Source organism: Macrotis lagotis, chromosome 4 (genome assembly GCF_037893015.1).
Source record: "Macrotis lagotis isolate mMagLag1 chromosome 4, bilby.v1.9.chrom.fasta, whole genome shotgun sequence".
Taxonomy (NCBI): Eukaryota; Metazoa; Chordata; class Mammalia; order Peramelemorphia; family Peramelidae; genus Macrotis; species Macrotis lagotis.
This window is the reverse complement of record NC_133661.1, coordinates 53,815,721-53,832,681: the sequence shown is the minus strand read 5'-3', so window position 1 is coordinate 53,832,681 and position 16,961 is coordinate 53,815,721. Positions and strand designations below refer to the sequence as shown.

Here is a 16,961-nt window from a genome sequence, read left to right as displayed (position 1 = left end):
TAGTTCACTGAGTTCTAACACCTTATTAACTGTCTTCATATTGATAGGCTACATTCCAACCCTTCTCCCACTAAGTTTGACGACTGTAGACCTGAATCTAGCCCATAGTTCTTTCTCCTCTGCTTGCCCAAACAACCAAATGGGAATTCCTGTTCTTTGTAGCAACTGAGTTATTTAGGTTAAGTCACTGACTGGTCTGGAAGCCCCCATTTTGTGTTTGGTTGTTTGTGTTAGTCTTGCCTTTGCAATCTTTGCTCCTCCCACTTCAAGGAGGTTGGGGCCCAACCTGGCTCTCAGGGAATATGATCTATACTTAGCTTTCTAAGAGTTCAGTTTTGTCATTTCTTTGCTCACTGATGATGCGGCATTTACCAGTGATCCAGAGTGGGAGTATTACAGGTTTCTAATTCTAGAAGTATTTGGAGCATTCTAGTTTCTGGCTGTGGTTACCAAAGACCAATGACTCAATTAAATACCATGTGAAGACAGTGAAAGCTATTCCCCTTGCCACAAGTGCAACAGCTAGAGAGACTTAACAACAAGTCTCATGTCTCTGAGAACATAAATAGCAAATTCTGGGCAGATTGCTAATTCTCTGGAGATGAGCGGTGTGTTAAATAGAACAGCAGAGACTTCTCTGATGCTGGTGATCCATGAAACTGTCCCCAGGTTCTAGAGCTTGACATAGGAGTGGTTTGTCATTTTCTGTGCCTTTAAAAATATTCAGATGAGGGGCGGCTAGGTGGCGCAGTGGATAAAGCACTGGCCTTGGAGTCAGGAGTACCTGGGTTCAAATCCGATCTCAGACACTTAATAATTACCTAGCTGTGTGGCCTTGGGCAAGCCACTTAACCCCATTTGCCTTGAAAAAAAAAACCTGAAAAAAATATTCAGATGAAAATGCTGCTAACTGTCCCCACAAACAACCTCAAAATTATTTTAGTCCTGAAATCCTAGCTATAGTAGCCCCATCAGAAAGACTGGCATCACGGGGAATATTAGAGAAAGCTATGAGATAGAATCTACAGCCAACTGTCTTCAACCTTTCCACTGGTTTGTCTCTCATATGATATTTTTTAAAGTTTATTTATTTTGAGTTTTGCAATTTTCCCCTAATCTTACTTCCCTCCCCCCTCCCCCCCCCACAGAAGGCAATTTGCCAGTCTTTTCATTTCCATGGTATACACTGATCCAAATTGAATGTGATGAAAGAGAAATCATATGCTTAAGGAAGAAACATAAAGTAAAAGAGATAGCAAGATCAGACAATAAGATAGCAGTTTTTTTCTAAATTAAAGGTCCTTGGTCTTTGTCCAAATTCCACAGTTCTTTCTCTGGATACAGATGGTATTCTCCATTGCAGACAGCCCCAAATTGTCCCTGGTTGTTGCACTGATTGAATGAACAAGTCCATCAAGGTTGATCATCACCCCCATTTGCTATTAGGTGTACAGTGTTTTTCTGGTTCTGCTCATCTCACTCAGCATCAGTTCATGCAAATCCCTCCAGGCTTCCCTGAATTCCTGTCCCTCCTGGTTTCTAATAGAACAATAGTGTTCCATGATATATGTATACCACAGTTTGCTAAGCCATTCCTCAATTGAAGGACATTTACTTGATTTCCAATTCTTTGCCACCACAAACAGGGCAGCTATGATATTCATTCTTTCATTCATTTATTTTGAAAGATTTTATTTTGTTTTACAATTTTTCCCCCATTCTTGCTTCCCTCCCCCTGCAAAGGCATTCTGTTAGTTTTTACATTGGTTCCATGTTATACATTGATCTCAGTTGAATGTGATGACAGAGAAATCATATATGATATTTAATTTTTTAAAATTCATTATAATTTTATTTTCATAGAGATCCACATTATTTCTATCCCATCTCCCTCACTTTGATAAAGGAAGAAAAACAAAATCCTTTTTACAAACATATACTATCAAGCAAAACAGATTCTTATATTGGCCAACCAAAAAACAATATGTCCCATTCTGTACTCTATTCATCTCTCCATCAGGGGGTAGGAAGTGTGTCTTATCACTCCTCTGCAATTGTGGCTGATGATTATGCTAGTCAGAGTTTCAAGGTTATTTGTCTTTACAATACTGTATATAAATTCTTCTGGTTCTTATCTCTTTACTCTGCATCAGTTTATGCAAGTCTTTCTAAGTTTCTCTGAAACCATCCCTTTTATCATTTCTTTCAGCACACTAGTATTCCATCATCTCCATATAACGTAACTTGTTCAACCATTCCTCAATTGATGGGCATCCCCTTTCCAATTCTTGCCATCACAAAAAAAAGAGATGCTGTGAAATATTTTTGTATTTGTGGGTTCTTTTTCTTTCTTTGATGTATAAAACTAGTAGTGATATTACTAGGTCAAAGGGCATACCCAGTTTAACAACTCCTAAGATAATATTTAAATAGAGTTCCTTCAATAACCTTGTATCATTTTTGGTAGGCACTGAAAAATGGTTCTTTCCCTTTATTTAATCATATATTTGCCATTCAGGAAGCACTGAGTATTCTAGTTGCTAGCCCAAATGCTCACATTCCCATAACACTTTAAGGATTTGCAAAATTCCTTCCTCATAATAACCCTTTGATACAGGTATCAATATGCCCAGTTTACTGACAAAGCAACAGAAGCTCTGAGAAGCAAAGTAATTTGTCCCCATTCACAAAGTTGGTAAATTTGGATGCATATCACCAGACTCCAAATCCAATAACCTATTCACTAAATTGTAAGACTTTTCACTCTCTTCCTCCTCAAGATGCCATATATAAGTATCAACCATAATGTTTTCAAAACACTTAATATGTGTTACTTCCTTTGATTCTCATCCCCCCATTCTACAGATGAGAAAAACAGGGGTTCAGTGAAGTTATAAATGACTTGCTGATGATTAATAAGAGTCAAAAGTGGAATTCCTATGTACATCTCTCTTGATTACAAATTCAGTGCCCTTTTCACTTCACCACACTGCCCCTTAGGTTATAAGGCTGGTTTGGAATTTCCTTCTTGCCACTGTTGCATCACCAATGGTATGTTCCCCATAGAAGAGAGATGAATGCAACTCGATCAATATTAAGAAAGACTTGAAGAGGAACTCTGCTTTTGTACCCATTCGCAGATCAAGTGATGAGCAATAGCCAACTTGGGAGGGACCCAGACAGTGCTACCCTGCTGACTGGCAGGTGGTATTTTCCTTTGGAGAGCTGTGATCACCTCCTCTAGGCTGAACCAGCTTGCTGCCTCTAGTTCTTGAGAGTTTATGTGGATCTGAAAGGCACAAGAATAAGAAATAAAGGTATTTTTAAAAAAATACTTGTGGTAGGAATCTATTTAGGCTCTATTTGCCTAAGTTGTTACCCAGGCCTGAAATGCACTTCATCCTCTTCCTCCCTCTCTTAAATAACTAGTCCCTTTCAAGACTCAACACAAAGGTTACTTCTTCCATAGGCCTTTCTAGATAGTGGAATCCTTCTCCTCCCCCAAAAAACAAACCTTCTTTTGTATATGCCATACTTCCCCCATGTATAAGATTTACCCTTTTCTGAAAAATTTGGGGTCTAAAAACTGGGAGTGTCATGTACAGTGGTTGGAGATTTTTTTTACTTGCATTTCCCGCTTTTTCTGTGCTTGTTGTCTTTGCACCTGTTGTTTCACATTTGTTACCGGCATATTAGGTTATGTTTTGCCACATTCTGCCCAGAAATGACTCAGACAAGATTTTTGTACAGTGTTGAATTCAAGTTCAAAACGATCCAGTTTGCAAAAGTGAATGAAAATTGTGCTGCTGAACGTCAGTTTGGTCCTCCTCCAACTAAGAAAAAAATCTGAGACTGGCTATGGGAAGAAGAAACCTGACTGAAAATGCCATGCCAGAAGAAGGCCATGAGAGGTAAGTCAGCCAAATGGCCAGATTTAGAGAGGGAATTGAAGAGAGGGATCGAAGAGCACAGGGTCATTGGAATTCCTGTGTCCACAAAGATGGTTCAATAGGAGGCAAGAAGAATTGCTGATGAAAAAGAAGTGACTGGTTTCCAAGGAGGACATAATTGGTGCTTCAGATTCATGAAACAAAATAGACTAAGCACGTATCCACACTTTGCCCAAAAGATTCCTGAAAGCTATGAGCAAAAGGTCCTTGAATTTTTTGATGAATAAAACTTGAGTTTCAATAACTTCATGTAATACATTTTTTTTTCAAATTTTGGACCCCAAAATTAAGGTACAACTTATACATTGGGGAAATATGGTATTTACATTAATTATCTATGCAGGTGTTGTTCTTTCTATCTTCCACCACCAATAGAATGTAAGATCCTTGAAGTGAGGAACCAGTTTCCTTTTCACTCACATGGTACTTGGGACAGAGTAGGCCTTTGATAAACACTTACTAAATTAATGAATTTTGTTAGCATTGGGAAGATATAGAAGGAGAAATACCACCACTGTGTTGCCCTAAGTTCATCTGTGACTTAGTAGATAAAGTCCCATGGAATTGTATGAGAAGCAAAGTTTAAATAAAACAAAATTTAAATGATTTGTCCAGGGTTACCCAGATGATAATCAATCAATACATATCGAGCACCTGCCCAGGAGTTAGTAGGATCGGAGTTCAAATCTGACCTCAGACAATTGATATTTAATAGTTATATGACCTTGGCAAGTCACTTAATCTCATTGCTTCACCAAAAAAAAAGTAGGATTTGAACCCAAGTTGTTCTGACTGCTATCTTTTGCTGAGGCAGGGTTGGACAGTATCAGCTCTTTCATGTTGCCTTTACCATGATAAGAAAGATGGGAAAATGGTTTTCAAATAGGCTTTTGGCGAACAGTACCCTGAGCTTGCTGTCTGCTGGGGACAGATTCAAAATCCTGCTTGGGAGTAGGAAGGCCCTTGAGGTCAAGGAACACACCAATGAAGAGCATAAAAAAATGAGCTCTAATGGCTAGCATACTTAGTGCTTTAGCATTCAAAAAATGCTTTACCAAGATTATCTCAATTGATATTCAACAACCCTGGGAAGTAGGTGCTACTGTTATCCCCATGTTACAGATGAGAAAACTGAGGCAGTGAAGTTTAAATGACTTGCTTAAAATCCTACAACTAGTTCAGTGTCTTTCTTACTGGAGTCTTTCTCATTCCAGTTCCAGGGCTCTCTTCACTGTCTAGTGGGATAGTTAATAAATAGTTCATGGAATGGTATCTTCTACATTCCTTATGAGAAGCTCATTAACCTACTTGGCAGCCAGGGAAGATCGACACAGATCATTCTAGAAATGGATGCCCAAACATCAGGGTGACTTTGGCAAACAGAGACTGAATGACTTCATCTGAGCTGGGTCATGAAAGATGGCTAGGAACAGCCAACAGGTGGAGTAATCCAAATGAGATGTAGGTTAAGGACTCTGGAGAAGCAGTGGCAGACTGGATTGGATGATTTCGGAGGTCTGCTCTGATTCTAAGAGTCCATGAAACTGGGCGGCTAGGTGGCATAGTGGATAAAGCACCGGCCTTGGAGTCAGGAGTACCTGGGTTCAAATCCGGTCTCAGACACTTAATAATTACCTAGCTGTGTGGCCTTGGGCAAGCCACTTAACCCCATTTGCCTTGCAAAAAAAAAAAAACCACCTAAAAAAAGAGTCTATGAAACTACAACAAAAACCTCAAACTGAGTCAACAAAGGAAGCCCCATGTCTTGATTTGGCCAATAAAGTCAAATCTGGTATCATGAAAAAGAAACAGCATCATGATTAAAGTTGTATATGCAGAAGACGCCAGGCAGCTAAATGACTATATTTTAGGGAGACCTCTATTGGAACTGCACCCCCTCATGTGATCCTGGATAAATCCCTTTTGCTTTCTCAGGAGATGTATCACCTGGAAAATGGAGATAATTATAGCCCCCACCTCACAAGGTTTTGTGACAGATAAATGAGGTAATGGGTAAATCTCAAAGTACTATATAAATAATAATCACTGTTTTATCAAAATCAAAGTTCAAAAAAATTAAAAACAAAAAAAACAAGCAAACAAACAAAAATCAAAGTTCCAAACCCAGTGACCCTTCTAATATTTTTTTCCTATAATACATTGCTACCTCTTGAATGGATCATGTATTATAATTCACTAGGCTGAAGACATCCATTAAAAACTTGTCAACTGACTTCTAAAAAGTGGTTTTCTGACCAGAAAATATCAACCAAGAGGTTGGTAAGAGAAGACTGGAGAGGACTCACCTCTGTCTGCCCTGGTCCCACAGTAGCATGACATGCAATCATGAGGCAGCTGTTAGGAAAGGGCCAGTGCTGGGATGCCGAATAGTGCAGGCTCTCCAACTCCAGTCCCACCTCTTCGGCTACTTCCCGCCGGACAGTTTCTTCCAATGTTTCACCTAGAAGCACTCAGGTGAGTTTGAGAGAGTCCTGAAATGGGGAGGGTGATGTGGGGGAGCTTGTATGCAAGAGAATTCTCAGCACTGGGATTATAATGACAATCCAAGAGTCATAGCTTGAGTGGAGTTGGGGTGCTGAATCACAGTGTGGGGAGCTGGTACCTTAGTACCATTGAAGATCTGGAAGATGAGCATTGTGTTTCAAGGGGTGAGAGGGCCAGAACTATTGTCTTTTGGTTAATACAAAGAGGATAGACTGAAAGTCAGCCAGGCCTCTTGTCCATCAAGTTCCTGATGTATAATAGAGATAGACTAGGTACTTCTCTACTAATCAACATATTCCAGAGAAGATTGTGCTTGAAGGTTCAAGAATGTGTTGACAAGACTCAAAGAAATCACCAGAGATAAAACTCTATTCACTTCAGAACTATTGTATCTAATGTTTGGATCCAATGCTCCTTACCCACATCACAGAAGCCTGAGAGGGCACTGTACAACCCCTTAGGAAAGGAACTCTGCCGGGCAAGCAGGCATCGGGTCCCATCAGATACCAGAATAATTACCACGGGGGACATCTAGGGAAGAGCAGAGCAGTAAAGGGTTAATGGCTTCAGACTTGAAGCAGTACCACCGTTATGAGGTAGCAGTATGGACAACAGAAAGGAAGTTTCATGTAGGGCCTGGAGAGGAGTGTCTCAGTTTCTTGGACCTTCCTGGGACCCTATGGCAATGCTCACCTGAGGATAATAGACCATCTTACTAGAGGGGCACACACGTTTGTTGCCAGCCACATTCTTCTGGGTGGGTTGCCCACTTTTGCTACAGAATTGATGGCCGTCATGCCAATGAAGAAGCGCTTGAGCCTGGGCAAACACAAAAATAGACTTGGTCTCTTGGGAGGGAATCCATCTCCATGACCCAATCCAATCTCTTCAGCAGCTACAGGAAATATATGGACTCCCAGTCAAATGATTCCTGGCCATGTTTACTTCTAGTAAAATCATAGGAGTATAGAGTTGTAGCTGGAAATGACCTTAGAAATCATCTTGTCAGGGTGGCTAGGTGGCACAGTGGATAAAGCACCAGCCCTGGAGTCAGTAGTACCTGGGCTCAAATCTGGTCTCAGACACTTAATAATGACCTAGCTGTGGGGCCTTGGGCAGGCCACTTAACCCCATTTGCCTTGGAAAACACTTAAAAATATATATATATAAAGAAATCATCTTATCCAACCACCTCATTTTTTTTTTTTTTGAATTTACTGATAAGGAAACTGGGTAGCAGAGAGACTAAATGATTCACCTAAGGCCACTCAAGCGTTAAGTACCAGAGTCAGAATTTGAATCTAGGTTCTCTGCTTTGGAAGGACTGCAGCATGAAGGAAAAAAAAAAAACTTGATAATGCCCTTCTGTCAGTTCAGCCTGAATAAAAAGTCTATGAAATTTTTTGCATTTAAAAATATTCTGAAGACACCAGGTAAGGTTGGTTCTTATTCAAGTGTCTTTAGTAGCTAATTTAAGTCCCAATCCCTAGTCTGTGTTCCAACTTTCCATGAAAATACTGAGAACAATACTCAGGCCTTCCAGATGAAGGCATGAATCCACTGAGGATCTTTGACTTCTTTCACATACCCACATACCTAACCCATCTAATACTCAGGAGCCACTGCTTAGAGAGCTGCCTGGGGTTCATCAAGTTTAAGTGAGTTGACCAAGAACACACAGCTAGTGTCAGGGGCGAGATTCATTCCAGTACTCCCTTCCTCATGTCTGGCTGCCTCATCAACATCCATTTGCTATGTATGAGTACAGAACCAAATCCTTAGGGAGTGGTCATTCTCCAGATATTGTGCTCCTTGAGTTTCTTAACACACAAGGGATCTAGAAGGAGGCTTACTTATCTGTAAGATCACTGTAATGAATGAGTGTTTCAGTATCTCATCTATATCTATAGCTATGTCTCTAGAGACTATCTAGATATAGATACATACACATATGTGTAGATTTATATGTATATCTCTCTCTCTCTACATATATATAGGTATATATAATATAATGTATGCAGGCACACACATTGTCCTCATATACATTATGATTATGTATATACATACACACCCACACATGTGTGTGAAATGCCCAATGAGTTTCTGGATCTTTCTTTATGAGTGCATATATGCATATACATGTTGATATATGCACATGCACATACATGCCCATATATACACTTGCATTAGATACGTATACACACACACACACATATAGTAGACAGGAATCATTGGGGTGGAGTATTGACAGAGAGTTGACAATTTTGCTGGAGAGACTGAACTGGGTAATGTAGATGGATCCCCTCCCCCACACATGCATTTTTATGTATGTGCATATCCATGCATGTATATATGTGCACATAAAGTTTAATATTGATGATATACAGAGATAGGAAGGGAGGGAGGGAGGGAGGGAGGAAGAAAGGAAGAAAGGAAACTTCTTGGGCTTCTCCTTGTCTTCCCACAAGCTCCATTCAATATAGTAGGGCAGGGTTAGCCTACTGATTTGGAGACTTTTCTAAAATAAATGAATGCTTGCTACCCTATCATCCATATCATCTGAATACCCTTGCTTCTGGCAAGCTGGGATATAATCAGACCTAGGACCACTTTTGGTAACTTGGAAAATGTACTTTAAAACCACTTCTTAAATAGGATTTAGGGGTTGTTAGGTAGCATAGTAGATGAGTCAGGATCTTCCTGAGTTCAAATTTGGCCTGAGACACTTCCTAGATGTGTAACCTTAGGCAGGTCACATTAATGCTGTAAAATGTGCTGGAGAAGGAAATGGAAATCCACTCTAGTGTCTTTGCCAAGAAAGCCCAAATGGGGGTCATGAAAAGTTAGACACAACTGAAAAAGAGACTGAACAGTAAGAACAAAAAGTGAGATCTGTTGAAAAGAGAAGACAATCTGCAGTCAAAAGTGACATTTGCAAAATACAAAGATGGGAGAGGTATATATGCCTGTTTTGTGTACTGTCCCTGAGTCAGCAATTCTGTGCCAAAGGAGATATACTGTACTTAGGGAGGTTCACAGATTCTTTCCTCAAGACTTTCTGCCCTTTAGTGAAAATCAGATTTCCTTGACTTGCTGCAAGTCTTTTTGAACAGTTTTATTGTCAAAATCAGTAATGTCTGCTGGAAAATCCAATCCAGTTCAGTCTGCCTTTCTTCTCAGGGGACAAAATGAGATATAGCTCAAAAAAGGTTTGTGGGAAGGTTGGACCTTATCCTGCAGGGTAAGATATCATATACTATCTGGCTATCTCATTCAGGCACCCACACATCTCTACCTGGGTACACACACACACACACACACACACACACACACACACACACACACACAAAACTCTCCACAAGCAAAGTGTGCCCTAGAAAAAGGGACAATGCAAGGATCTACCGTGGCGACCAAGGAAGCATCTTTCTCATTCAGTTGGAATAGAGACTTTCTTAGCTCTATAAAGGAACCTTGGAGCTCAGTTTCCATTTCAGATTTCTGCAAGGAACCTAGGAGAAAAATAAGAGACAAAGGAATGGAGTGCTCAGAAAATATAAGGGCCCCTTACTCTATTCTAATGGAACCTTTCTAAGTGGGACATTAAAATGAAGTTATGGGGGCAGCTAGGTGGCGCAGTGGATAGAGTACCAGCCCTGGAGTCAGGAGAACCTGAGTTCAAATCCAGCCTCAGACACTTAATAATTGCCTAACTGTGTGACCTTGGGCAAGTCACTTAGCCCCATTGCCTTAAGTAAATAAAATTTAAAGAAAACAAAAACTGAAGTTATGTCACAAAAGATAACTACCAGCTTTTGACTCAACCCACTACTGAGCATGTAACACTAAACAATTAATGACAATAAAGTGATCATATAATAATAAATAAGCACTTAAAGCATGATTGAAGGTTTGCAAAAGATTTAAAGTTTTTGCCAGGCAATGGGGTTAAATGACTTGCCCAAGGTCATACAGCTAAGTAATTATTAAGTGTCTGAGGTTGGATTTGAACTCAGGTACTCCTGACTCCAGGGACGGTGCCCTATCCACTGTGCCACCTAGCTGCCCCTGCAAAGGATTTTACAAGTATTATCTGTTTATCTTCATAATGATCCTGAGAGGATAAGATTCTCTCATTATCTTTGTTTTACAGATGAGGAAACTGAAGCAGAAAGAGGATAAGTGACTTGCCTAGAGTCACATAGACAGTAAAAGTCTTTGCTGGTTTTCCTGGCTCCAGGGCCAGTACCTTATTCAATGCTCCACCCAGCTATCAATAAATTTATGTAATGAATTGATATATGAAATATAGGTATATATCTCTATATACATGCATATATAATATATATATATATATATATATATATATAAACAAACACACATACATATGTGTGTGTATGTATAAAGTGAGTAAGGATCCTGAACATAGGAGGTGCTAAAGAAATTGAATCCAAAATATATCAAAATAGTCATGGTAGCAACTCTTTGTGGAACCAAAAATTGGAAAACAAAGTAGTGTCCATCAATTCAATTCAATTCAAACATTTATTAAACACTTACTGGAACAGAGATGCAATGACAAAAACAGTTTAATGGAGCGATTTACCACGTATAGAGACATGGAGATACAGAATCAGTACAAAGTAAATATAATACAAAGTAATTCTGGGAAACAGAGAGCATTAACTCCTGGTATGGTGGGGCATCAAGAAAGGGCTCTTGGGGGGGCAGCTAGGTGGTACAGTGGATAGAGCACCAGCCCCGGGGTCAGGAAAACTTGAGTTCAAATCCAATCTTAGACGCTTTATAATTGCCTAGCTGTGTGACCTTGGGCAAGTCACTTAACCCCATTGTCTTAAATAAATAAAAAAATTTTTTAAAAAGGAGGAAGTGGTGCTTATACTATATCCTGAAGGGAGCTAGAGATTCTAAGAAACAGAGGCTAGGAGAAAGAGCATTCCATTAATGGTGGACTGGGTATGCCATGGATAGGGCAATGACTGAACAAATTATGGTATATAAGCATAATGTACTATTATTGTACCATTAGGAACAATGAATGTAAGCAATATAGAGAAACATGGAAAGACAGTGGATTTATGACCATTCAGTCAATTAATCAAAAGCTTTTATGAAGTGTGCCAAGCCTTGTGTTAACTTCTGCATGTGGAATATGGCACAATCCATCAATTCTTATATCAGAGGGTTTATGGGAAAGTGACTGCACCACAACGAAATCTCTCACCTAAACAATAAAAAAGTCAAAACAGCCAGATAAAGACAACATCTCTTCCAAGTCAGTGGACATACAAAGTTTTGTGAGCCTGGAAAGAGAAAAGATTAGACAGAATGGGATTTCTTTCAAGTCTCCAGTTGCCTCCTGTCTAGAATCGTTACTTTGTGAAAGTCTATTCAGGAGTGAGGGTAGATTATTGTTTGGTGGGAAAAACATGCCAAACTTGATGTCAAAGATCTAAGGTTCAAATCTTGATTCTGATACCTACTACCTGTATGACCTTCAGTAAGTCAATTAACTTCCCTGACCTCAGTTTATTCATTTGTAAAATGAAAAGGGTGGGTTAGATGGCCTTCCAGCCTATGACTCTATGAAAGACTCTCGAACTCTAAAGAGTTCTCCAAAAGGAGAATGGGTTGGCTTTCCCCCTCACAATGAATCTCCAAGCAAAAGCTAGACATGGCCTTGCTGGGGATATTGTGGAGGGAGTAATCTCTAAGATCCCTTTTAACTATCCCTTCTGCAAGTCAGGGAATGCCTGATTCATTTGCCTACATCAAGGATCCCTTTAATTCCAGGATAATCAGAGCAAATAAATCTCCCTAACCTGAGGAAGAGGGGTTTCCTAGACCAAGATCCAGGGCAAACCAAGCTTCAAGTTGGTCTGAGCAGCCAATCAGAACTGAGTGTTCTATCTTCTTTGTGTCCTGTCCAAACTTGCCCAAGATCCTTTCCAACTCTAGGAAGACAGAAAAACAAAAAGAGGAGGGGAGAAGAACATGAAACCATCACAAATGCAAGAAGTTAGAAGGAGTTCCATTTCTCAAAGTTACAAAAATCATTATTAGGGTGACTAGTTTTCAGTCCTGACTCTGTCACCAACTGTATCTTTGGACAAGCCATTTCCCCACTCACCCTCTATTTTCTCATCTATAATATAGGGGCAGTTGCACTTGGAATACACCTCTAGGGTTCCTATTCACTAATATTCCATATCTTTATGAAAATCATTTTCAATCTGCTATGGAACCATATAATTCCACTGTGTCACTGCTAAAAAGATGGTGGTAGAAAGGAATGCTATAGAGGGACTTTGGTTCAGGGGGTGGATTTGACAATCTCTGAGACTTCTAAGTTGAAGAGTTTATAACCCTACTTTGTCTTAGCTTGTGTAAAAAGGTGTTTGGGGCTAAACATCATGCTTTTCAAAAGGGAATTTTTAATACCAGGGAAGGGAATGAAGCCTACTATATATTGGGCACTATACTAAATGTTTTATAAATCTTATCTCATTTGATACTCACAATCACCTTAGGAGATAGGTACTATGATTATTCTCATTTTACAGTTGAGGATACTGAGGAAGATAGCTTAGGTGACTTGGTGACTTGTCCAAAGTCACCAAGCTCATAGGAACCTGTGATGATATTTGAATTCAGTCATTCAAGGTCACTATTCACTGCATCACTAGCTGCCTTGATTGCGAAAGAAAATATCATTTTCAATATCCCTCATATACCTAAGGTGGAGTAAGGGAGTCACCAGTTCACATCTCTGATGGTTTAGGTAGGCCATTCTCAAACTTTTTAGTTTCAGGACCCATTATACTCTTAAAAATTATGTCAATAGTATTTTTCCCCAATTATATGTAAAGACAACTTTTAACATTCATTTTTAGAAAATTTTGAGTTCTAAATTTTTCTCCCTTGCTCCCTTCCTCAAAGAGGAAACAATTTGATATTGCTTATATGTGTAATCATGTAAAACATATTTCTATATTATTAATATTATAAAAGAACTCTTAAAAATTATCAAACCTCTTACCCAGTTATTTGGGTTGTATATATCAATATTTACTGTGTTAGATGTAAAAACATTTTACTATTATTACCAAAATAGTCTTGACCTTGTAATACCTCTGAAAGAGTCTCAGGGATACTCAGAGGTCCTTGGCTTACTTTCTGAGAATAAATGGATTTAGGAATAAGATCTCTTGGAAAAGTTCAAAGAGAACAGTATTTGGAATCAGAGTATCTGGGCAGGAACCCTGAGTCTGCCATTTTCTATCTGTGTGACCTTGGATCAATCACTTACCTTCTCTCAACTGAGAAAGCTGACCTCCAGATCTCATCATCTCTTGCAGTTATACGACCCTTCAGTGCTTGGGAAATTATTCTTCTCTGCTCAGTGCTAGGTCTCAGCAGAGAATTTGGTGTCTTTCTACCAATCTCTCATATTCTCCATTGTTAAAAACATCACTATTCCCCCCCACTTCCCAATACCTGGGACCCCACTATTTCAGTGGAGACACTGGTAGGAGTCAGGCATTCATATAGATCCACTTTAAAGGAACTTGCAAATTTCAGGTTGAATAGGAGGATTTCCCAGTCCTGGGGTTTGTTAAGATCTCATGGTTTTTCACTCTATATGAACATGCTCACACACGTGCACACACACACACACACACACACACACACACAAATGTAACTTTCCTATATCTGGGCACTTGCTGCTTTGTCCTATTGCTTACATCACCCAGAAGGCTTTGAGGTTAACTGTCATGAGTGTCCTGGAGGTTTTCTCTTCAGGGACCTTTTGCTAATATATAGATGTCTCTGGGTATGAGTGAAAGTCCAAGGAAAGGGAATAAATCTCTGTCTAGAGGTATGTTACAACTCATTTATACAAACAGCACAGCATTTTCCCTCTCAAAATATAGGATTCATATAATTTCACATTTTTGAACCAGAAGATTTTTTTTTTGGAGCAAGGCAGTGGGGTAAAGTGTAGAGCATCGGCAGCTAGGAAATTATTAAATGTTTGAGGCTGGATTTGAACTCAAATCCTCCCTGATTCCAGGGCTGGTGCTCTATCCACTGCACCACCTAGGCTGCCCCTAATTTCACATTTTTAAAAAAAATTCCAGTTAATACCAACTTATCTAAGAGAAAGAAGGGAATAACTACTCTAGGGAACTCATCATTATTAATTAACATTGACCAAGGATCCCATTAGGTACATCAAACAAAATCATTAATAAATAAACTAGAATTTATTAAGTACCTACTATATGTTGGTCCTGAGAATATGAAGACAAAAACAAAACAGTTCCTGCCTTCAAGGAGTTTATATTCTTTTGGGGGAAAATAAGATCACACAATCATTAGGGGTGGCATAGTCCTTCACAACTTAGAGGTCCCTCTGGTTCAGTTTTTTTCAGAATCCCACAAAGTTTCAACACAGGCTGAAATCTGCCTTAAAGATTTAGGTGGGGCAGCTAGGTGGCGCAGTGGATAAAGCACCGGCCTTGGAGTCAGGAGTACCTGGGTTCAAATTTGGTCTCAGACACTTAATAATTACCTAGATGTGTGGCCTTGGGCAAGCCACTTAACCCCATTTGCCTTGCAAAAAAAAAAAAAAGATTTAGGTGACTTGGTAACTTGCTCAAGGTCACAAAGCTCATAGGAACCTGTGGTGAGATCACTAGCTGTCTTGGATACAAAAGATAATATCAATTTCAATATCCCACTCAAGGACAGGAGTTCATTTTGGACCCCTTTTATCTTACCTGAAATCCTCAATGGAGGGGCTAGGATCCCCGACTTCTGTAGCAAAGGAGCCAGGCTATGGAAAAGGTAAAACATTCCTGACTTCTGGGCTTTTCGACAGACATCATCATCTTCTTTAAGTTCAAACAGGTACCTGTCATTGGGACAGAGAGGAGTCCTAACCCATGCCCAGTGCTAGTCATGAAGGTGATTCTTAAGGTCACCAAACAGCTGATATCTTTGAAGGTCAAGTTACATTCCTGAGGCAATTTCAGGACACCTCAGGGAACTAGAGGAGAGAAGGAAACACTCATGGTTTGTGGCAGCAGCTGTAAGGCAGATTTTGAAGCAGAGAGATTGAGGGTCAGTACAATATTACACACTCTGGAGATGTGCCAACCAGAAGCAAATACTGAGTATTTGGGAGCAGTTTGACCTTGGGCAGATGAGAAATAAATCTACATCCGCTCAGAGAAAACAGCCAGAGAGGAACTGAAAAGGGAACACAAAGCAAATACCCTTTGTGGTGGATTCATGTTTGTTGTTTCTACTTTGTTGAGGGCTCAAAGATTGAATGTAAGATTGAATTCCTTATTCAGTACACTTAATTTGCTTATTTGTCTTTGTTTCATGGTCAAAGAGTTCTTCCATTAACCTGTCTATTGATGGGCCCCTCTGAAGCAGATACAACCTTATTTGAACACTCTCCAGTCCATGGAATCTGCTGTGACATGAGCTCCACTGCCTGGTCTTTGTTTTTGTTTTGGGTTTTTTTTTTTTTTGGCAAGGCAATGGGGTTAAGTGACTTGCCCAAGGTCACACAGCTAGGTAATTATTAAGTGTCTGAGGCTGGATTTGAACTCAGGTACTCCTGACTACAGGGTTGATGCTCTATATGCTACCTAGCTGCCTCCTGGCCCAGTCTTTACATTAATTCCAAGAAATGTTTCAGTAAGTGCTCCTAGGCATAAGATATTGAGCTAAATGTTGAATGATGAAAGAAAGAGGTTAGGGGGGAGTGAGGGAAGGAGAGAAAGAAGGAAAATAGAAGGAAAGAAGAAAGGGAAGTAGAGAAGAAATGAAGGAAGGAAAGAAAAAAGAAAAGAAGAAAGAAAGAACCCCAGCCTACAATATGCTTATAATAAAAAAAAAAAAAGTAATTTCAAGCCAGAAAATGCTGCTAATCTGGAAACTCAGGAGAGGTGGCATCTGAACTGACTTGGAAGACAGCAAGAAATTCTAGGGCACAAAAGTGAAAATCATGGGGCCATAGCTCAGATCTGGAAGGGGCCTTACTTTGCAGACAAGGAAACTAAGATGCAAAGACATTTAATGCTGGACTTGGAGTCTAGAAGACCTAAGTTTGAATCCTGCCTCAGACATTTAATATCTATGTTGACCCTGGGTAGGTCATTTTCTAAGGCTCAGTTTCCCCATTTTTCAAATGAGGAAGGAAACTGAAGCCCAGAGTGGTTAGGGACTCACCCAAAGTCACAAAACTGATGCTCTTTCTTCTGCCCCACAAATTGGAAAACTCAGGGCCACTTCCATGCTCACCACCATTAGTAATCAGTAGAAACACTCAATGTGGTGATTGTTTTTGTCAGTGTTTTTATAGGAAAGCCAGAACATGAGATTTCACTGGGATGGGAAATTCTAGGGATGGGATTTGCTGGTGCAAATAAAGAACTTCTCTGTAACTTCCATCTTAAGAGAAATGTCTGA

General features: G+C 39.7%; 1 protein-coding gene across 8 annotated transcripts in view; it reads right to left on the bottom strand.

Annotated features, from left to right (window-relative positions):
- Positions 1-1,177: 1,177 nt before the first annotated feature.
- Positions 1,178-16,961, bottom strand: part of NUDT13 (nudix hydrolase 13) — a 31,334-nt gene continuing 15,550 nt past the window's right edge. For 4 of the 8 annotated variants that reach the window (XM_074232812.1, XM_074232811.1, XM_074232816.1 and 1 more), the window contains 7 exons: positions 15,257-15,390; positions 12,296-12,427; positions 9,858-9,964; positions 7,149-7,274; positions 6,875-6,986; positions 6,257-6,411; positions 1,180-3,289 (listed from right to left, as the gene is read on the bottom strand). In XM_074232812.1, coding sequence (XP_074088913.1) covers positions 3,095-3,289; positions 6,257-6,411; positions 6,875-6,986; positions 7,149-7,274; positions 9,858-9,964; positions 12,296-12,427; positions 15,257-15,390 — 961 coding nt within the window. In that variant the 3' untranslated portion in view covers positions 1,180-3,094. Of the gene's footprint in view, positions 3,290-6,256; positions 6,412-6,874; positions 6,987-7,148; positions 7,275-9,857; positions 9,965-11,697; positions 11,777-12,295; positions 12,428-15,256; positions 15,391-16,961 lie in introns of those variants that run through there. The other 4 variants (XM_074232814.1, XM_074232813.1, XM_074232817.1 and 1 more) reach the window with 3 other exon arrangements.